A 21451-nucleotide genomic window follows, 5' to 3' on the forward strand; every position below is an offset into this window, starting at 1 on the left:
CCTGAATTCGTATAATAGGGAACCGGTTTGTCCATCATCCTGCTGTGTATAGATGTGTGTGTGTGTGTCTGTACAACGCCGCCCCCCTCGAAATGAGGGTGTACGCGGGAAGCAATCTTATGGCTGTTCTCGACTCACTCAGTTAGAGTTAGTGCCATATAGATGTACGAGCAGTGTCCAGTGATAATTCATACATGGCTTCCAATCCCCGATTTCCAAGGATAAGGGTACGGGAGATAGTGAGAAGGATCCACTAAACGAGCACGAGAACAGTCATACACAGAAATATTATGAGAAACGACCAGATGTAAAGTTACTCACCTATTCTATCCCTCCGTAGTCCATATCTGATTTAAATCGATGGAGAATTACGCACAGGCATCGTCCATCTTAGGAATGCGCTTTGCAGTAAGGGTAGATGAGCTTTTCGTCAGACTGAGGGGACAGGAAAATCGAATGCTCATTACAGTTACCGTAAAAATGCCTTTCATTGTAGATGCCTTGTGGATGCAAAACTGTAGTCTAGATTCATGGATTGTAGGGCAAATGATTCCTCAATGAGAGTTTTGATCGAACGAAGAAGCAGCAGCAGCTGCAGCACTGTTCACGTGAGTTGAAGAGTTCTCAGGTGAGAATATCTTATCGTCAAAATCCTCAAAGTGTACATTATTCCAATCATGTAATACCCGTGTCTGGTGACGGTTTGATGATAATGCACAATGGATTCGCAAATGCTCTACAACTTTGTACTTTATGTGGTACTTCCGACATTTGGGACAAACTAAACTTACTAAAGAATAGAGAGGAAAGAAAATAAAATGAGTCGTAACGTCATAAAGAATGAGGGAAAAATACAGGAAACGCGAGTGTATGGAAAGAAAACTGGTAATGCGGAGAGAAAATCGCATTCATTTTATGCAAAGCGAACTTTCTCGCCTGGCCTTCCTTCAGACATAAGAACGACGGCCTATCAAAGTAGACGATAAGCCGATTGTGCAACCATCGAGAGAACAAGGAACCACATACATATTTGCCACTGATCTTCCAGCCAGGCTCATCCTTGTCGAGCTTATCAGCCATCTCGTTGCTTGGAAGTCCGACGACGACGTCACTCTTAATCGTGCGGAGAGAGCATATTCTCGGAGCACCAGGAGCGCTTGCCATGGGTCCAATGGCTTCTTCAAACGGAGTTGCTGCCGGAGCCGCGCAGTCATACGTGAGCTTCCGGTGGTTCAAATCGCCCTTGAAAATGACAAGATCGGAACGTGAGAGGTGCAAGAAGAGATCAGGCGCTTCAGTAATCAAGTCCCAATAAGTATAGCCGGTACACCAGAAAGGATGTTGTTCGTAGATCCATTTGCCCTCCTTCTCGTATTGCTACACAGAAGGTAAGTCATGGAAAATTTCTCAGTGACCGAAGTTATGTACCTTCCAGCGGAGACCCAACTTCTTAAGAGACTCTCTCTCCGCGTCGGTCGCTTTGTTGAAGAGTTCTCCGTGAACCATAGTGTTTAATAGCCAGTTCCAATCCTTCTTAGTGACATCTGAGACGAACCAAGCGAATCGTTTGCCGTGGAACCGGACTTGCTTAGCGAGACCCGACTGAATCAAAAAGTCCGCTGGTGAAAAGTTAGGATCATGACCAACCAATCTGAAAAGGAACGCCGAGCCTTACCGTATACGCAATCGCAATACAGCTCAAATCCAGCATTGTCAAGAACAAAGTCGATGCGACCACCAGTCTTGTTGCGAAGCTCCTTAACATGCTCCCACAGCTGAGGTAGGTGGTTGCCAAGAATGTTTTTCTCCGTCGCAGCGAGATGGTCTCCGCCGGTTGACTGAAGTTTTTTTATGTCTTCCTCGGTCATGTTAATAAGAAGTGACAAATCTGTTGAGTTGCCCCAGAGGCAGACTTGAGTTAGCTCTAGGAACATTAGGCGCTCTGCTTCAAGGATTTTATCCTCAGGCACTCCAGATCCGTGATCATGAGCCTCAGCATACTTCCACGGCAGTACAAAGCGAGTCGAAAGCTCGAATACAGCTTGAGCGGAGCGAGAGAACGTATCACACTGAAGAAAGCATTAATCGAGGATTGAATGATCTCCAGACGGAAATTCTACCTTCTGCCTAAAGAAGACATCATAATCGCCCCAGAATTTGCTGATGCTAAAGCATTCGTGCAGACGACGGTACTTGTAGGCTTCAGCGAAGAGCCACGGCGCGTTAATGAAATTTTTGCCTGGCCAAAAGAATCACGGGTCAACAGACATTTTTCTTACGTAATGTACAGACTCACCCCGGAAATACTTCGCGATTTCTTTGTTCCAAAGAGCTACATCACCTTCGCCGTCGTCGATAATCGGACGTAAGACCGCCTGACCAGTAAGATCATGCATCAGTTCTTCCATGCGCTCAATACATTTGTTGAGGTCAATCATCTTGTCCTCGTCCCATTCCTCGTTGAGGGTACGAATAACGTCCTGGATGCCTTTTCCCAGAATGGTCGGTAAACGTACGCCCATAGTAGCATGAGCGAATGAATATTCGTGGTAGCCACGGAAAGCTGGCCAGGGAGGAGAGTCTGGGTCAACCTGTAAGATAAGACGCGCATATAGTCATATTCAGTACGCCACAGTGATGAAAGTCCTCACCCTTGACGGCGTCCTTGGGTACGTTCCCTTGATCTCTTTCTTGCTCGGAAGGTGTCCAAGGGAGAGGGTGACCTTCTGAGGAGCGCCAGCGCGCGCAAGAGACGTGCCACGCCCTGCACTGCCGTTGGCAGTCGTGTTGGGGTTCAGATTTGCCATATTGTTTGTGACAACCGGATACTTGGGCTGCTGTTGAGGTGCAGCTGAAGAGTCGTCTGAGGCGGCAGGGGTTGGTGGAAAGTAGGAGTCGGACATGGTGGCAGGAGCGAAGTGGAGAGGTGATGGTCACGGAATTATAAAGTAAGGAAGGGGAGAAAATTATGGAATCGATGAGCATATGACAGCGACGATGCTTCGGCACGAACAAACGGAGAAAGGACTGACCTTTGCGAAGGGGCGAGTACACAGACGAAGCGGTAGAAGGGAACGATACACGGAAGGCTGACTTTAAAGGATTCAGTCTACGGTTTTTAAGGCAGTCAGCCTCAACACAGTAAGTCCGTCCCGTCTGTACTTATACGCACTCTTACTCTCAGTCCGATTCGCCACTCGCCACCTTGAAACAAAAATACCCGTCTCACCCGGTTTCCTGGTCTAATCGACGGCGTTCTCGCTGCTGCCAAAACCATTTCATCTCTCCGACATCGTGCCTGTCGAGCTCGACGCCGTAAACGACGGGACAAGAGCTCAAGGTGCACTGTGCCATGACATCACTGGACTTCCGGCCCTTACTCCGGTAGAATGATGGTCATTCACGCCAATAATCAAATCGGCTTACACGTCATCTACCTTTTTCACTGTCGACCTGCTGGAGCTGCTTGCAATTCAGCACTGCAGACGAAGAAAGGAAAATCTCCATGTTTGTATTGTGCGGCGGGATGCGCCGATAGGGCCGAGCCGTAATTTGCCATCAGACCTGCCTGTTATGGCGAACGTACAGAATTTTAACGACAACAGTACGCTCCGATAAAGACAGGCATGGGATGCCTCGAGGTCACGAGCCTTCCATCCTTGGTGTATCTCACCCACAAACCGAAGCACTTTTGCGCCACTGCAATCAGCACGCGCCGACTTGCGCTCCACAGGGTGGTCGCGGTCTTCCGCCCAAATATTCCTCTAGTCCACTACAAAATATCGGACAACGCACGTGTTTCCGAGCATCTTCCAATATTCTACCAGCGAGCTGTGCTAGATGTGGATGCGAAAATCCCGTATATTCACCATAGCAGCGGCGGTCATCTGAAAACGTAAGAGGGCAAGGCCTCTTACGAGATTCCCAGTGAAGAGCGAGTCCTTATTGCTATATAGAAGAATGCATCAGAGTGCTAGACGAACAGCAGATAGTTAACTGTAACTGAGAAGATAAGAGGCTCAGGAGTAGGAAGATGCCTCTGTTTTGGACCACAAGTTATTGCAGTCATTTGTCCGATCCGGCTTGGCACGGAATTTCTGAGGTATCTATAGTCCGCTGGAGTATTGATAGCGTGTCTCGTGTTAGGGCTTATGCCTCTGAAAGATGTAACCACTGTGTATATGTCAAGAAGCTATTGCCCACATGCACAGACTTAGCCGTTGACCTGTTGGGTTGCTATGAGCACCCACAGCTCTAATCGATTGATTCAGGCATTTATATAGTACTATCTTGAATCCTGGAGGTGTTCATGACGTCGCAAGGTACAACCTGGAGCCAATTGGAATACTGTTTCCCGTCATTTAAGTACTTCCTGAAAGGGAGCACACCACTGAGAAGGAAGTGGTGGAATGTATGCAACTAGCTTGCATTCGGTTCTCAACACGTCATAGGAATGCGCAAGCTACTGCTCCACCTAGAGAGTAAGGGTAACGACCACTCACTCTATCACCTTTATCCGATATCGTCAGTTCAGTCCTCCATAGTCAAAGAAAACCTTTTTTGCCTTGATTCTGCTGCAACAACTTGTTTTCGTCGATTCGCCTGCAGTGTCGAAGTGGGTGGAAAGAGCAGAGCGACAAAATTCGACTGCTTGACATGCTATGTGGTAATCCTATAGGAAGCGTAAATTGAGCCAAGGCTGATTCCACTTTGGTATGGATGAGCACTCAGGCTCCATTCGGAGCACCAACCGCACAGTAACGCGCAACCGGACGAAGGAGTGCAGCAGGTATAAGTGTGTGTGTCCAATATGTGCGCAGAGTGCTGTGCGAGGTTAAGAGGGATCATTTGTGTTCTTCTTGACTATGGATAACAGTGCGGGTATATGTAGTCAATGCTACTGCTAATTTTGTGAATGGAGCAGGAACATGCTCTGTCGGTCGCTGATCACTGTTTTCATAGTAGGTGGAGACGTCAACATGATGAATGTCGCCAAGTATATTCCAGGTGACGTCGTTCCTAGTATCCTTATAACACAGAATGAGAGTCTTTACCACTATTGATGCTCGTCGCCTGAGGTCCAGCATGGCCCAGTACGAAATAGTGGAGCGATTAATTGTGGGAGGACAAGCACACAGTCTCTCAGTCAATAGAGTTGTCCGTTAGAAAATTAAGACGTCGACGATCCAGGTACAGCTTGACATTCAGTACAATGATAGCCCAGACGATTTGTCAGTGTCAAAACAGGTTGAGAAGACAGTTTACTGAAATATCAATGACGATCAGCTTTGGAGAAGTTCTTTGCCATGGCTCGGGGTTAAACTAGAGACGTGAGTACACATGCCCTTTCAAAAGACAGCTTTCGGGGGGTATGCACTTGTCGCTATTATCAGGTTTGCGTCTTCTCCGAGTCGTTGGATACTATGGATAGTGAGGACTGAAGCTTGTTACAACATATTTGGTTCACCAATTCGTGACCTTCCCACGATTCCGACGGGACACACGAAGTTCACCTGGTTGTGTCCTGGCACCTCCACTATGCTTTCTGAACACGCTGCTCAAATAACTCTTACACGCCATGATGATCAATGTCGTCGCAAGTTCCATTTGCCTTATGGCTCATATAGCGCCTTCCTACGTTTGAATGTCGTTGGAATTCGATGATCAATGATCTTCTCACTAGTCTTGAGTTCAAGTCCGAGGCCTGTCCATGTCAAGTTCTTCCCTTATCTCGGTTACGCAATGTTCCCGCCGAATGGTGAGGCTGTGGAGGACCAATTCGGCACCTCGATTGACTGAAGAGTCTGGAAATAGCGACTTGTATCACACAGAAGTCACTCGAGGTAAAGATAGTCTCAATTATTATTGCAACACATCAATCAGAGCCATAACACCAAGCCTGGTTACAGATTTCATGGTCAGCGTGATCTTCTTCCAATATTGATGTACTGAGGGAGAGTAAGTACCACATGGTCCTGACATAATTCGCAAAGCGCTCGCGATACGGATGGTTTTACTGCATGCAACCTGGTCTAGCCGACCAGGAAATGACGCGACGTCCCCTTCTCTTGTTATTGCGAACTCAATCAAGGTATCTATGCATGCGTTTATCGCCGGTAGACCATTCGCCGCGGTACATCTTGTGACCGATGAGTCGTCCTTCCGCGTCAAAGGTCTTAGCCGCGAATCATCAAGGCGAATAACTTCGCGCAATTCCACGTGGTTCTCTGAGATATGCAAGTCGCACTTTTGGTTCTGGATGACGCCCACCGAGGGGACCATGCGTTTTCAAAGTTGCTGCGGCGCAGGTTTACATAGAAGTTCTGCACTGCCTAGATGGACTTTTGGCAGTGGTGGAAGACAGTTGCAACCCGGTAGGCTCTCGACTCTTTCCGGGTTGTCTTGGCTGCGCTTTCCGGACGCCGTGGGTCGAGCATCCGGATGCTTTTGGTCTGTTCAGTCTGCGGACCGAAGCCAAGAATGTAATGTTTTTCGCGACATATGAAAAAGGAAAGGATATATGGCGGAGCAAAACATCTAAATGCATCTCAAGCCTACTTTGGAAACGGAGGCAGTCGGAACCCGTACCTTGCTGTTGACGTGTCGAGCTGCGCTAGGCTGGGAGATGAGCGCCTTCCCAGACGAGTTGAGCATGTCGCGTGAGGAGAGAACAAGGAGTTATATTTAGCAATGTTCCCGTCATACGGTTGCGATAGACTTCTTGCAACATGCGGAGACTTTGGTTACAATACCAATCCACCGGGATGATGAAATCGTGCTTCCGTGTTGTAGCTTCTTCTCTGCCTTCGTCTCCTCTCCAGTCAAGCGCATAAATAGCCCCTAATGAAGCTGTTCAATGCCCAGTCTCCCCGGCTCCCTTCACTCCTGTGCAAACCAGCATGTTCGCCTTTTCGTCGCTCCTCTCAATTCTTCTCCTTGCTTTCACCGTCTCGGCGAACCCGGTTGTCGTGCGCGACAACCTCGTTCGTCTGCCCATCGCGAGACAGGTCAATGTGACTAGCATGGGCCATATTCTTAAGAATGACCAGGCTAGAGCTGCTGCGCTGCGCACAATTGGTGAAGCTCGTTCGTCCGGCAGGCTTCAGAAGGATGCTGTCATCAGTGTCGGCGTACAAAACCAGGCCGTGACCTACGTTGCGTCTGTTGGGGTTGGCAGCCCAGCTACCACCTGCGAGTCCTGAGGTTTCTGCTCTGCCCAACTTGTATACTAATGACCTCACAGATTCTTTGTTGATCGATACGGGGAGTTCAAACACCTGGGTAAGCGTTTGCCTTTCTTATCCTTAGAAAATCCGTGTTCTCAACGTTTCGCGTTTTTTTCTTGTATCTAGGTCGGAGCTGGGAAGTCCTATGCGAAGACCAGCACTAGCACACAGACCAAAGACAGCGTGGTATGTCTGACTGGCTATTGTTGCTATTACACTTCATCTTAATGCTTCTGTAGTCTGTCACCTATGGCTCGGGATCTTTCAGCGGGACAGAATTTACCGACACAGTATCTCTTGGAAGCGGGCTTACTATTAATAAGCAGAGTATTGGAGTGGCCTCCACATCTCAAGGCTTTGATGGGGTGGACGGCATCTTGGGTATTATACATCATTTTTAGCAATCTAATATCGGCCTTAAGACGTATGTGATTTCAGGTATAGGACCGGTAGACCTCACCGTCGGCACTTTGAGCCCAGACACTCGTTCGACGATCCCCACTGTGTAAATACCATTCCTGCTGTCATTTTTGTCTTTCTGTTGCTGACCTGATCAATAAAGGACGGACAACCTTTTCAGTCAGGGAGTGATTAGCGCGAACGAAATCGGTATTTCGTTCGAGCCAACGACACAACAGGTTGCCAACAATGGCGAGCTGACATTTGGAGGAACGGACAGCTCGAAATTCACTGGATCCATTACTTTCACCCCTATCAGTAAGCATACGTTAGTATTCTCCACCCATCAAATGTCTAATTACTTTATACAGCCAGCACAAGTCCCGCGTCCGAGTTCTGGGGTATCAACCAGAGTATCAAGTATGGTGGCACGACCATTCTTTCTACCACGGCTGGAATTGTCGGTAAGCAAAATTTTGTATCCCACCGAGAATTGGGAATGACAAAGGTATCTCCGTTTTCAGACACTGGCACGACTCTCGTCTTGATTGCGACGGACGCGTTTAACAAGTACCGATCCGCTACAGGCGCGGTAGAAGATAACACCACGGGCCTGCTGCGCCTGACTACGGCTCAATTCAATAGCCTTCAGAGTTTATTCTTCACGACCGGTGGTGTAAGTCACACAGATTTCATTGATAAGGCTAATAATAACTCACGTTAATTCATTGTTGCAGGCCACTTTCGAGCTTACTGCAAATGCTCAGGCATGGCCTCGTTCGCTTAACTCTGCTATAGGCGGAAACTCGAACAGCGTCTACCTCATTGTGAACGACGTTGGCAGCAACTCCGGTTCCGGACTTGACTTTATCAACGGATTCGCCTTCCTCGAGCGCTTCTACTCAGTATTTGACACCGCAAACAAGCGTGTCGGATTCGCGACCACTCCATTCACACGTGCAACGTCGAATTAAGGGTTCCTCGGAACATCAAAGTAGACTTGGTGACAATCACTCGGGTCGCGGCGCAAGGGAGACGCCTCTGTAACATTAAGCGAGAATGATTGCTTGACATACCACTGCATTTAATTTCATTGGGTTCATTTCTATATTTACATTGAGCTCATTCCTTTTTGCATCAAGCTATGCGGAATAAAGTTTTCAGCCTCTAAGCCGATTCAGATCCCTCAACTATGCTCTTCAATTCGTCCCAGTCTGCACTTCGCTTACACATCTCCCTGAATGCGCTGTCTGGTTTCTTAAATAGATTTCGAGGCGTATCAAACTCCAAAATACGACCACCCTCCCCAAGAACTAAGACGCGGTCGTAGTCAATAATAGTCTTGAGGCGGTGAGCAATGGTGATGACCTGTGACGGATGGGGGGAAGAATTAGTGATTCCGGGAGAAACAACGAGCCGAACTCGACTCACCATTGCACCTGACAGTTCTTCTCTGATAGTCCTTTGTATCTGCAAAACCGATAAGTTCCGATTAGAGTCCATGAGAACTAAATGGAGAAGTACCTTGTCGTCGAGATTCGTATCAATCTGTGATGTAGCCTCGTCCATGATTATCACCTGTGAACGTCGTAAAATTGCTCTTGCAAGTGCAATAAGTTGCCTTTCCCCAGCGCTCAGCGACCCGGTCGGACCGATCATTGTGTCAAGAAATGCGACGTCCCTTCCATCCGCATCTCGTTTGTTGATGTGGCATCGCTCCAAGGCGTCTGTGATCAACTGATATAGATATGAAAGAACCAAACAAGTATTGAACCTGTCTTACCTATGCAATCAAGATCAGAGTGCTCGCCAAATGGGTCCAGATTACTTCGGATACTGCCTGTGAACAACGAAACGTCTTGACTAACTGTCGTCTGATATCATTATTACCGATGGTTAGCCAGCAAGAATTATGATGCTCATGGAACGCACAATTTTCGTGCGAAGGTCTTCCAATCCAATGGACCCGATGTCGATTCCATCAAGCCTAGGTAGACAAGTGGCCATTACGAACATGAGAAAATGAGAAAAATAGACTGAATACACACAATATTCTCCCACTGGAAGGCTCGACCACACGTAAAAGGGTCAATGCCAGAGTAGTTTTACCTAGTAATCGGGATGAACCAAGGTTGAGCTTTACGCTTAGGAGCATCTCTACCTGAACCTGTCCTGCCCACCTGCAGATTGTGTTAATTGATCAGAAGATTGTAAATCTGACACTGGCTACTTACGACGCCAATTTTTTCCCCTGGGTTCACGGTAAAGCTGAGGTTGTTGAGAACAGTAGGGAGGTCTGGAGCGTAACGAACTACAAGGTCTTCAACGACAAGCTTTCCACTAGATGACGGCCAATATGCTGGTGGTCGCTTTTCATGCACTATGGCAGGTGCTTCTTGAGGCGCTTCCAGGTATTCGCCTATTCGCTCGACTGAATTGAAATCAAGCTCCAGTTGAGCCAATACTCTGATGTATAATTGAAAATAAGATCTCCATCTAAAAGTGCATTTCCTCCTACCTGACAAGCTGCCTCGATGCCTCTGCGAATACGCCGGCTTGAACAATGACAATTGCAGTGAACCCATCAGAAGCACCGCTCCAAAGTGCAAATATGGTTGTTAGGAAAACCACCACGGATCCCAGGCCTGCACGATTCATGTAAGAATCGCTGTACTGAAACTGAAACTTTACACGTACAGTCATAACGCCATCTGAGCCAACCAGCGACCAACCACTAGAAGTCGTTCATGACAGCTTTAACATTGGAAGCATTTATCGAATAGATCATAGACTAACATAGACGTGATCAAATCCTTGAAAGAGGTCGACCTTTTTGTAAAAAGACTCTTGATATTTGTGTTCCATTCCAAATGCCCGAACATGTGTAATTCCCCTCAGTAGTTCATCGAAGCCTGAAAATGCAGGAGATATTGACACTGATTCTAGGCGACGGAGGTCTCTGGCTGCTCGGATGTAAGGAGGTGCGATTCGGATGTACAACCAAGCGACGAAGACAGCAAACGGAGCAAACTTGGGAATAATACCGACGATAAATAAGAACGATGCTAAGAATTCAAGCACTCCTGTTATTGCCGAGCGTGCTGACTGCTGCAAGACTCCATCCACGGCGTTGATGTCCGTCGAGAACCTATTGAGTATTCGACCCAAAGGTGTTACATCGAAAAATCGAGCCGGTGCTCTGGATAGACGCGTCAGCATTCCTGTAAAAAGTTTTCTGGACGCTTGCAAACTGGCATAATATCCTAAAGAGATATATGCTAAAGTGACGATCGCACTAGCAACCGAGATCACCAAATAAACAAATAGCCAAGGTTTCGTGTCATCATTGGGTGAAGGAAGCCGATCAAGAGGATAAGGCGGCTTCGCTGTTACGAATATGTCAAATGCATTTTGAATCCTGAGTCGAATACGCTCCGATGGCATATTTTCAAAAGCTTCTGACCAGTTTGCAAGGAACAGCTAATATGAAACACGTTTAATGGCACGGCAATGTAGAAGACTCGAGAACGCACATCATTGACAACTTGGATGAGCCGAATTAGGATCATCAAACTAAGCGTTAACGTCCATGAGATCCAGCCCGCCGCTCGGACTGCAAGGCAGAACCATGTCAATTCGCGTGTTGCCCATCGAGAACGAGTTGGATTGTTACCATAGCTCATGTACGTCACTAGTGATACCCGTCCTTCCGCGCGATATTCTGCTTCAACGAGTTTGCCCTTTATCAACGACTTTTGAGACTTGTCGCATGCTGCAGCATCCACTTCATCCGCTTCATTTTCCTGTTCCACGATGGTCTCATCGGAGTACTCGTCCTTGTCAGACGTTGTGTCATCCTCTGTGTCTAATACCGTTTTCAACTGTCCAGAGTCTTGCAATTCCGTCACTGTTCCTTGTCTGATAACCTTACCGCCAGAGAGCTCGACAATATATGATGCCACGGGTAAACATATGGAGATATGGTGTGTAACGAGAATCACGGTCCTGCCTTTCATGAGGTCACCCCTGAGACACTGCTCAACGATGTGCCGAGCAGTGTGCATATCAACTGCAGCGAGTCTGTGAATGATCGGTGAACGAAAGCCAGACTGTATGAAAACGAGGCCTACGGGTCATCAAGGAGTATACACTGGTGAACGGGTACAGGTCTTGTCAACCATGCGTTCAGTATCTTAAAAAACAATAGGAGGTACCTTTGCATCCGAGTACAATGCACGAGCCAAAGCAACGCGTGCTCGCTGCCCACCCGATAGCGTCACTCCCTTCTCGCCAATTTCGGTCAGATCCCCAGCCTCGAACATGCTAAGATCCTGCAATAAAGCGCATGCTTCAACAACAGCGTTGTATCTCTGTTCATCGTATCCTCGATTGGATTTAAAGATGACGTTATCACGAATAGTAGCATGTTCAAGCCCTAAGATATGTCAGCAATTATCCAAGCACATGTTAGAAGGCAACACACATGGATTCTGTGCACAGTACGCAAGGAAGTGGTCGCTCTTTTTTATAGACACTTCACCGCCCAGGAGAGAAAGCTCTGCAAACAATCAGCACCTCTCTGAAGGTTGGATAGAATACCACACTCGTACCTCCAAGCAGTGCATTAAGCAAGGCAGATTTTCCTGAGGCGGTACTGCCAGTGACCAAGGTTAACTTTTCTAAAGGAAAATTTATGTTCAAAGGCCCAAGTCTAAATCGCTCTCGTGTATCCAATTCCTCGGACACTCCGTACCACTCGAACAATGCCTCCTTAAATCCAATCATTTCAGGTTCCTTGTCCCAAGGGACAGGTATGTGCTTAAGAGTAGAGGTCCAATCTGATACTTCTTCTTCTTTGAGGAAACCATTTATTCGTTGGTAGGACACATAAGCTGAAGACCTGATCAGATACAGAAATACCGGATGCCAGGAATAGCCCTACCATGAAGATACGAGAACAATTGGTCTGGCAATTCCAACATAGGTCCACGAAGGAACGAAAATAGTGCCAAAGACGTGAACGTTTTAGATACAGTCAAGCGGCCACCAGCGACTACTGTGTAGAATAGGAACGAGAACAGAGCCATGGCTGACGGAACCCATATCCTGACATCCAATGTTCAACATCTGATCTACAAATTCCATATGTGTGCTTACCAAACAAAAGATATAAGGACGGCACATATGTTCTCCTTTACACGCCATCGAAGCTCCCTTTCGCGTTTGTCGAGCACGCGGTCCGTCCACGTTCCCGTCCAGCCGTAGAGTTTGAGAAACCGTACCTAGAATACGGAATGAAGAACAGAAATTTAGTCACTGTGATAGAAGAATAACCATGGCTCAAAAATCTACATTCTGGAAGAGCTCGTTGACACCACTCATGCGCACATCTCTAGCCTTCCAGCTTTGTCGGGTAATCTGCATAGCAAAGTTACGAATTCGACGGATTTGGTCCAACATCGGACACGCACGTGGATATTGGCCTTTGCTAACGGCCAATTCAAAGCATATGCCACGAGGACGACGACAACTCCAGCAAATGCGCTGACTCCTATCACACTACAAGTCGAGTTCATCAAGGAGACGAGTGCCATGACGAAGTCTCCTCACCGGTAAAGGAATACTAATGAAAGTATTAAACGAACGGTCGCAGCAAACACTGTTGACGCTTGCCAGAAACGCAATGATAGATTGTATGCGTCTCCTCTGCGGATACTGTGAGTATTCCTACAAGAGAAAGGAAGAAACAACTAACTGCATGAGATTCACGATTTTTCCCAAATCAGCAGAATTGACACTAGTTATACTTTCTTCCTTCGACGTTCTAGCTGTGCTAGTATGATCACGTATTTTCAGCGCTTTGTAGTGTATCGCACAGAAAAGCTTTGAATTACATAGATCAACAAATAGGATGAGTCACTTGCCTACACAGCGCACAGACTTGATCAATGCTCACCTGACCCCGTGCTCGTTCGTACGAGCGTCTGGAATGCCAAGCTTGAAAAAGATCAACTTGGGCAAAAGACAAATGAAGGACAAAGGTGACGAAGGCAAAAAAATATGCTTCCGACAAGGCCTTTGGAGTCGCTTCCAAAGCAGAAAGAATCCGCTGAAGGGAGTACACGCATCCAAAAACTACGTAACAGAAATAATAATAAATTGAGAAACTGTAAGTCAATAGTCAAGCACCTGCTTGCCATACCTGCAACGGCACTCCAAAGCTCAAGGACAATGTCCAAAATGAGGTCAAGGGAATTAGATGCAATCAAGAAACGAAGCAATGAATGTGTTGGATGGCTGTAGTTTCGGTGAGCAAGGGTAAATTACTGTCCAGACACTACACTTACCGATTACGGTACTCTAAGTATTTTAAGAAAAGATTCTTGTGCTTGAAAAACGGCGATAGTGACCATACGTCCGCTACTTCGAGCCTTCCCTTTTGAGCGATATGGAAGATAGGCTCCGCGAAGGAGAATGTGCACCATTGCCATAAAGTGACGTTGTCCTCGGGCATTGTCTCCGCACTAGACGGGGTCTACAAGGCACTATTGTCTTGATTTTGTGGAAGATATTCATTCAATCAAAGACTAACCCCATGCGCTGTCGCTACAGACGGTCCTGGTAAAAATTCTTTCACTGGGAACGTTCCAACTATGTATACGAGCGATAGTGAAACAATAATGTCCACGCTCGACAGTATAAAGGTTTCAAGCTGGTAGTTCCCTGTCTTCAAGATGGTGACGGTGTTGATCGACGAGCACACAAAGTTCATTATATAGAAGAGAAATATGAGATAAGGTGGCGTTGTTGGAGGTCGCCACCATATTTTCGTCGTTGCATAGATCCAAGCGACCAACAAAGAAATGCCATTAAACAAGTGTGTTTCCCGGGACCAGTTTATTGCAAGGTGCAAGAGCAGAAGGAAAATCTCAAGCATGGACAAGGATAGCATAGACCTGTTTTTCCATTGCGGCGGTTTCCGTGTGGGTATTGGGCTGGATGCTTCTTCGAGATCTTCAAGATGGAGGAAGTTCCGGAAGGGAGACGTAAGACAAGCATAGACTCTATAAACCAGACGAGGGAAACGGAGGGAGTGAACGAGGTCACAGCAGAACGACCATGCTATAATTGAAGTGGGAAGTAAGGCGGCAAGATACTTGTGGCGGGACCATAAATCTGTAAGTGGGTCGGCCACGACCATTGCCTGGTACAGGCCGAGAATGAGGATGGCTATGTCTCAGTAACACAAAGGATGTATATCACTCACCCAGTAGCTATTTGCGAATCAATTGAAGATAGCTGGAGGTGTGCACATGGGTGGTCAAGAAAAGTAGCTTTTCGTAATTGCTATTTATCGTGAAAAGGAATCTGTGGCGCTGCAATGCGCGGACTTTTTCTACACGCGTGTCAAAAAAACGTGTTCAGACACCCCGTTTTGGAACATGATCAATTCGCACAGAAAGAAATGTCCTCGAAAGCTTTATAACTTCAGCTTATATGCATATTTTTGAGGCCAGTTTCGACTTCACTTCAATTAAGAAAAATCAAATACTTTCGCTCCTAATGGAGAGCCTTTTGATGTCAATTTAATTTCGAAGCGGCTATTGATGGGCCGATCTTCAAAACTTCGTTTTAGAGATTTTCCGCAAATACCCGCAGAACATCCAGATAGAAAAACATAGATATATGTAGGTCTGCCTGTATCGAGTGTGTGATGTTTCTAATTCTAATAGCTAAACATCTAATAGTGTCTCAAATAAAAAGCCTGAAGACGGACATGTAAGGATCAAAGGACATTAATTACTGGGATGTTTTGACAGGGTGAAAGGAGTAAGGTTTTGTTTAGAGTTACTACAAAAGGACTCTGCAAGTATTAAATTAATGCAATGAACCTCTATCTGATGATATCTGTATCTACATGCGAGTTGTTCTGTATCTGTCGGGTCATTTAAAACTAGTATCCTAACCCGACGCAGAACCCTCAACCGTGTTCTTCAATTCATCCCAATCTGCGCTTCGCTTACACAACTCTTTGAAGACGCTACCCGGCTTCTTAAATAGATTACGAGGTGAGTCAAACTCCAAAATGTGGCCACCTTCCCCAAGCACTAAAATACGATCATAATCGATGATCGTTTTAAGGCGGTGAGCAATGGTGATAACCTGCAGCGGAGGACAAATTCATTAAACAACATCAACGCAAGTAGCGTGCCAAAACCAAACTCACCATGGCGCTTGACAGTTCTTCCCTAACGGTCTTTTGAATCTACAACCCCATGAATCCCAATAAATATCTATTCGATCAAAAAGTGCAAAACAGATACCTGGTCGTCGAGACGCGTATCAATCTGTGATGTTGCCTCGTCCATGATTATCACCTGTGAACGTCGTAAAATTGCTCTTGCAAGTGCAATAAGCTGCCTCTCTCCAGCGCTCAGTGACCCAGTTGGACCAATCATTGTGTCAAGAAATGCGATATCCCGTTCACACAAGTCCCCATCGTGTTTTCTGATGTGGCATCGCTCCAGGGCATCTGTGATCAAAAGTTATAATTATGAAAGAACTAAGCAAGTACTAAACTTTGTTTACCCATGCATTCAAGGTCAGAATGTTCACCAAATGGATCCAGGTTGCTTCGGATACTGCCTGTGAACAGCGCAACATCTTGGCTGACTGTTGTCTACCACCGACGTCGCTAGTTATCATCCAGAAAAGGTTTCTAGGCTGGTGGTACTTACAATTTTCGTGCGCAGGTCTTCCAACCCGATGGAAGTGATGTCAATTCCGTCAAGCCTGGTAGATTAAATGCATACTAATTGAGTTGAACAAGCCCAGCGCCTGGTCAGGCACTTACATTATTCTCCCACTGCAGGGCTCCACCACTCGTAAAAGGCTCAATGCCAAAGTCGATTTACCTGATAATTAACATTAACAAACTGCGGGGTTTCATGATCGGCAGCGCCTTTACCTGAACCTGTCCTGCCGACCTGTGAATCACGTTAGTCAACCATGCAGCAGCAAATCTGATAGACCTGATGCTCACGACGCCGATCTTTTCGCCTGGATGCACCATAAAATTGAGGTTGTTAAGTACAGCAGGAAGGTCTGGTGCATAACGAACGACGAGGTCTTCGACGACGAGGCTTCCATTGGACGACGGCCAATATGCTGGTGGACGCTTTTCATGCACTATGGCAGGTGCCTCTTGGGGTGCTTCCGTGTATTCGCCTACACGCTCAACCGAATTGAAATCAAGCTCCAATTGAGCCAGAACCCTGATATATGATTAGAAATAAGAATTCATTCTACGCTAGAATGTATTTCTTACCTGACGAGTTGTCTCGATGCCCCTGCGAATACACCAGCCTGCACAATAACGATTGCAGTAAATCCGTTGGATGCGCCACTCCATATCGCAAACGCAGTCGTTAGGAAAACAACTACAGATCCGAGACCTGTATCATATATTTTAATTATCAATACCGCGACGAAAGCTCTGCACATACAATCATAACGCCATGTGAGCCAATCAGCAGCCAGCCACTACAGAAAGGTCAGCGATTATTTGGTATAATCAAGAGTTGTCAAAGAAATTATAGGCTAACATAAACGTGATCGAATCCTTGGAAGAGGTCAACCTTTTTATAAAAGTTCTCATGATATTTGTGCTCCATCCCAAACGCCCGCACATGTGTAACCCCCCTCAGTAGTTCATCAAATCCTGAGAATGCCGGTGACATCGAAACCGATTCCAAGCGGCGGAGGTCTCTGGCTGCTCGGATATAAGGAGGTGCGATTCGAATGTACAACCAAGCGATGAAGACAGCAAACGGAGCAAACTTGGGAATGATAGTGACAATGAATAGGAAAGATGCTAAGAATTCAAGCACTCCCGTTATGGCCGAGCGTGCCGACTGCTGCAAAACCGAATCCACAGTATTTATGTCTTTTGAAAACCTGTTTAGTACTCGGCCTAAAGGTGTTACGTCGAAAAATCGAGCGGGTGCTCGGGATAGACGCGTCAGCATTCCCGTGAAAAGTTTCCTTGACGCTTGCAAACTAACGTAGTAGCCCAAAGAGATATATGCCAACGTGACAATAGCAAAGGCTGCTGAAATCAGTAAGTAAACGAATAGCCATGGTTTCGTGTCATCATTCGGTGAAGGAAGCCGATCAAGGGGATATGGTGGCTTTGCCGTTACAAATATGTCAAATGCAATTTGAACCTTGAATCGAATACGCTCTGACGGCATATTCTCAAAAGCTTCTGACCAGTTGGCAAGGAATAGCTAGTGGAAAGAATGTCGGATGGTGCGATAGGGTGAGAGTCTCAGGCACGTACATCGTTTGCGACTTGAATCAACCGAATTAATACCATCAAACCAAGCGTCAATGTCCATGAGAACCAACCGGCTGCTCGAACTACAAGACAAGGACCATGTCAATCCCACTTGTACCGGTGACAATAGATGGGCTCTTACCATAACTTATGTACGTTGTTAGCGACACCCGTCCTTCCGCACGATATTCTGCTTCAACAAGCTTGCCCTTCATCGGCGATTTTTGACTCCAATGATGATTATCGGATTCCATAACACCCATTTCATGCACTTCATTTTCCGGCTTCTTGGTTGTCCTATCTGAAAATTCATCCTCGGCAGCAGTCGTGCCATCCTCTGTGTCCAATACTGTCTTCAACTGTCCGGAGGCTTGTAACTCCGTCACTGTTCCTTGCCTGATAACTTTACCGCTAGAGAGCTCGACAATATATGATGCTACTGGTAAGCACATAGAGATATGATGTGTCGCGAGAATCACGGTCCTTCCTTTCACAATATCGCCTTTGAAGCAGAACTCAACGATGTGTCTGGCAGTGTGCATATCGACCGCGGCCAAACTGTGGATGGATAATGAGCGGGCGAAAGCCAGATGGCATGGAAATAGAGGCTTACGGATCATCGAGAAGGAGACACTTGACGATAAGAACGGAGTCAGTCACTTTATGCACTCAAGCATATTTAACAAAGAGCAGAAACTACCTTGGCATCCGAATACAATGCACGAGCTAAAGCAACACGCGCACGCTGTCCACCCGACAAGGTCACCCCCTTTTCGCCAATTTCAGTAAGGTCCCCAGCTTCGAACATACTAAGATCCCGAGGCAGGGCACATGCTTCGACAACAGTGTGGTATCTCTCTTCGTCAAATCCTCGATCGGAATGGAAAATAATATTGTCACGGATAGTAGCGTGTTCCAGCCCTTAGATATGTTAGGCAATCATCTAGATGCATTGCAAAAGACAACGTACATGGATTCTGTGCGCAGTACGCAAGTAGGTGACCGCTTTTCTTAATATGTACTTCACCGCTCGTGCAATAAAGTTCTACGGTCAATGAGTTTTTCCGTTGTTTTTCGGATGGATATCCAAAGTCATACCTCCAAGTAGTGCATTAAGCAAGGCCGACTTCCCCGACGCGGTACTGCCGGTGACCAGGGTTAGCTTTTCCAAAGGCAAATCCATGGTCAAAGGTCCTAATTTAAATCGCTCTCGTGAATCTGGCTCTCCAGGCACTTCATACCATACAAAATACGCATCGTTGAATCCAATTCGGTCAAGTTCTTTGTCCCTAGGACCAGGTATATGCGTTAGAGTAGAAGCCCAATCTGATACCTCTCCTTCCTTGAGAAAAGTACATATTCTCTGATAGGATACATAAGCTGCAAACGAGTCAGACGCAGAAATAGACGATCGTGCGAACAGACTAACCGTGAAGATACCGCATCATCTCATCTGGCAGCTGTAGCATAGGTCCTCGTAGGAACGAAAATAGCGCCAAAGACGTGAAAGTCTTAGATACAGTTAGGCGGCCACCAGCAACTACCGTGTAGAATAGGAACGAGAACAGAGCCATGGCCGACGGGACCCATATCCTGATAACCAATGTCTAAGATCCATCCGCAGATTCTACATGTTGTGCTTACCAGACGAAAGATATGAGGACAGCACATATGTTCTCTTTGACACGCCATTTAAGTTCCGTTTCTCGCTTACCGAGCACACGATCAGTCCATGGACCCGTCCAACCGTAGAGTTTGAGAAACCTGACCTATAATTTTGAACGAGGCAGAACACAGTTTCAGCTACAGTGACGAAACAAAAGCGACTATAGCTCTGAAACCTACGTTCTGGAAGAGTTCATTAACACCACTCATGCGAACATCTCTAGCCTTCCAGCTTTTCCGCGTAATCTGAGTAGTCTTGTTAGCAATGACCGGATTCGCTGAATGTAATACCGGGTATATACGTAAACATTGGCCTTTGCAAGTGGCCAATTCAAAGCATATGCCACGAGGACGACGACAACTCCGGCAAATGCACTAACACCTATCACTCTGTAATTCGAGTTCGTCAAAGAATCGAGTAGCCTGATGAACACCCCTCACCGATATAGGAATACCAGTGAAAGAATTAAACGAACAGTTGCAGCAAATACTGTCGATGGATGCCAAAATCGTTCCGCCAAAGTATAACCATCTCCTCTATAAAACTATGAAAATTCATTCACGAGGAAGAAAGGAGCCACTAACTGCATAAGGTTCACGATTTTCCCCAAATCAGCACCATTGATACTGGTTATGCTTTCTTCCTTCGACGACCCAGCCGCGCCAATAAGGTCACGTCTTTTCAAGGCTTTGTAGTGTATTATACAGAAAAGCTTGATTTGCATATATCATTATAATGGTTGAGTCACTAATGCCATTGGCCTGTGCGGGTATGTTTGCCTCGACACTCACCTGACCTCGCGTTCGTTGGTATGAGCGTTTGGAGTGCCATATCTGGAAGAGATCGACTTGGGCAAAGGATAGATGAAGGACAAATGTGACGAAAGCAAAAAAATACGCCTCTGGCAAAGCCCTTGGTGTCGATTCTAAGGCAGAAAGGATCCGTTGAAGGGAATACACGCAACCGAAAACTGTGTGATAAGAAAAAATATTTGATTTGAGAACCTGATGGTTAATAGACAAGCATCTGGGGCACATACCTGCAACAGCGCTCCAAAGCTCAAGAACGACATCCAGGATGATATCAAGAGAGTTAGATGCAATCAGGAAACGAAGAAGGGAGTGTGTTGGATGACTGCGACTTCAGGTTAGTTTATAGTACATTGTTTATTCCTGAATGCTCACCGACCGCAGTACTCCAAATATTTTAAGAAAATATTTTTGTGTTTATAAAATGGCGATATCGTCCATACGTCTATCGGTTCCAGCCTTCCTTTTTGCGCGACACGGAAGATAGGTTCCACGAAGGAGAATGTACACCATTGCCACAAAGTGACATTGTCTTCGGGTACTGTTTCTGCATTGGACGGTGTCTGCGAAACAGCATTATTTGATTTTGTAGAATAACATTATCCTATAAACTACTCACCTCATGCACTATGGCTACAGACGGACCCGGTAAGTAATCTTTTACTGGGAAAGTTCCGACTAAGTATATAAGCGATAGTGAAACAATACTGTCTACGATCGACAGTATGAAGATTTCAAGCTGGTAGTTTCCTGTTTCCAACATGCCGACAGTGTTGATAGACGAGGACAGGAAAGTCATAATGTAGAAGAGGAATGTAAGATAAGGTGGCGTTGACGGAGGACGCCACCATACTTTCGTTGTTGCATAGATCCAAGCGACAAGTAGAACAATGTCATTCGGGAAGCGCATGTGTTGGGACCAGTCGATAGCAAGGCGAAGCAACAGAAAAAGGACCTCTAACATGGACAAAAATAACATAGTCTTGGTCTTCCATCGCGATGGCTTCCGTGT

General features: G+C 46.3%; 5 protein-coding genes across 5 annotated transcripts; 1 reads left to right on the forward strand and 4 right to left on the reverse strand.

Annotated features, from left to right (window-relative positions):
- Positions 1–913: 913 nt before the first annotated feature.
- FOMMEDRAFT_83944 (DUF89-domain-containing protein) lies at positions 914–2807 on the reverse strand (the record flags this gene model as incomplete). The annotated part of the gene is made up of 7 exons (XM_007265339.1): positions 914–967; positions 1027–1377; positions 1429–1619; positions 1676–2069; positions 2121–2239; positions 2297–2591; positions 2652–2807. 7 exons carry the CDS (start codon positions 2805–2807, stop codon positions 914–916), a joined length of 1560 nt encoding a protein of 519 aa, XP_007265401.1.
- Positions 2808–3225: 418 nt separating this feature from the next.
- FOMMEDRAFT_154912 (uncharacterized protein) lies at positions 3226–3507 on the reverse strand (the record flags this gene model as incomplete). Its single annotated transcript, XM_007265340.1, has 2 exons — positions 3226–3375; positions 3454–3507. The coding sequence occupies 2 exons, from the start codon at positions 3505–3507 to the stop codon at positions 3226–3228; spliced, it is 204 nt and encodes a 67-aa protein (XP_007265402.1).
- A 119-nt stretch (positions 3508–3626) lies between these two features.
- Positions 3627–3956, forward strand: FOMMEDRAFT_154913 (uncharacterized protein; the record flags this gene model as incomplete). The annotated part of the gene is made up of 2 exons (XM_007265341.1): positions 3627–3895; positions 3929–3956. 2 exons carry the CDS (start codon positions 3627–3629, stop codon positions 3954–3956), a joined length of 297 nt encoding a protein of 98 aa, XP_007265403.1.
- Positions 3957–6178: 2222 nt separating this feature from the next.
- Positions 6179–14760, reverse strand: FOMMEDRAFT_121031 (P-loop containing nucleoside triphosphate hydrolase protein). The gene is made up of 35 exons (XM_007265342.1): positions 14218–14760; positions 13973–14160; positions 13828–13922; positions 13582–13760; positions 13381–13508; positions 13236–13331; positions 13097–13184; positions 12978–13043; positions 12783–12907; positions 12568–12731; positions 12236–12517; positions 12109–12183; positions 11840–12060; positions 11756–11775; positions 11299–11705; positions 11159–11238; positions 10422–11105; positions 10323–10359; positions 10144–10270; positions 9860–10091; positions 9787–9805; positions 9674–9734; positions 9558–9612; positions 9409–9499; positions 9150–9352; positions 9057–9095; positions 8363–8993; positions 8150–8301; positions 7997–8089; positions 7789–7943; positions 7665–7731; positions 7466–7607; positions 7353–7412; positions 7244–7281; positions 6179–7191 (listed from the first exon to the last, which is right to left on the reverse strand). The coding sequence occupies exons 1-27, from the start codon at positions 14575–14577 to the stop codon at positions 8793–8795; spliced, it is 4323 nt and encodes a 1440-aa protein (XP_007265404.1). The 5' UTR covers positions 14578–14760; the 3' UTR covers positions 6179–7191; positions 7244–7281; positions 7353–7412; positions 7466–7607; positions 7665–7731; positions 7789–7943; positions 7997–8089; positions 8150–8301; positions 8363–8792.
- Positions 14761–15587: 827 nt separating this feature from the next.
- On the reverse strand, positions 15588–21349 carry FOMMEDRAFT_105982 (P-loop containing nucleoside triphosphate hydrolase protein; the record flags this gene model as incomplete). Its single annotated transcript, XM_007265343.1, has 27 exons — positions 15588–15788; positions 15853–15891; positions 15950–16158; positions 16215–16305; positions 16364–16418; positions 16480–16540; positions 16594–16612; positions 16669–16900; positions 16954–17080; positions 17132–17168; positions 17231–17914; positions 17968–18047; positions 18107–18522; positions 18578–18597; positions 18665–18885; positions 18935–19009; positions 19063–19344; positions 19394–19557; positions 19609–19733; positions 19810–19875; positions 19932–20019; positions 20071–20166; positions 20215–20342; positions 20422–20600; positions 20670–20764; positions 20815–21002; positions 21059–21349. The coding sequence occupies 27 exons, from the start codon at positions 21347–21349 to the stop codon at positions 15588–15590; spliced, it is 4269 nt and encodes a 1422-aa protein (XP_007265405.1).
- Positions 21350–21451: the final 102 nt, after the last annotated feature.

The sequence above is a fragment of the Fomitiporia mediterranea genome (genome assembly GCF_000271605.1).
Source record: "Fomitiporia mediterranea MF3/22 unplaced genomic scaffold FOMMEscaffold_5, whole genome shotgun sequence".
In the NCBI taxonomy this organism is placed as follows: domain Eukaryota; kingdom Fungi; phylum Basidiomycota; class Agaricomycetes; order Hymenochaetales; family Hymenochaetaceae; genus Fomitiporia; species Fomitiporia mediterranea.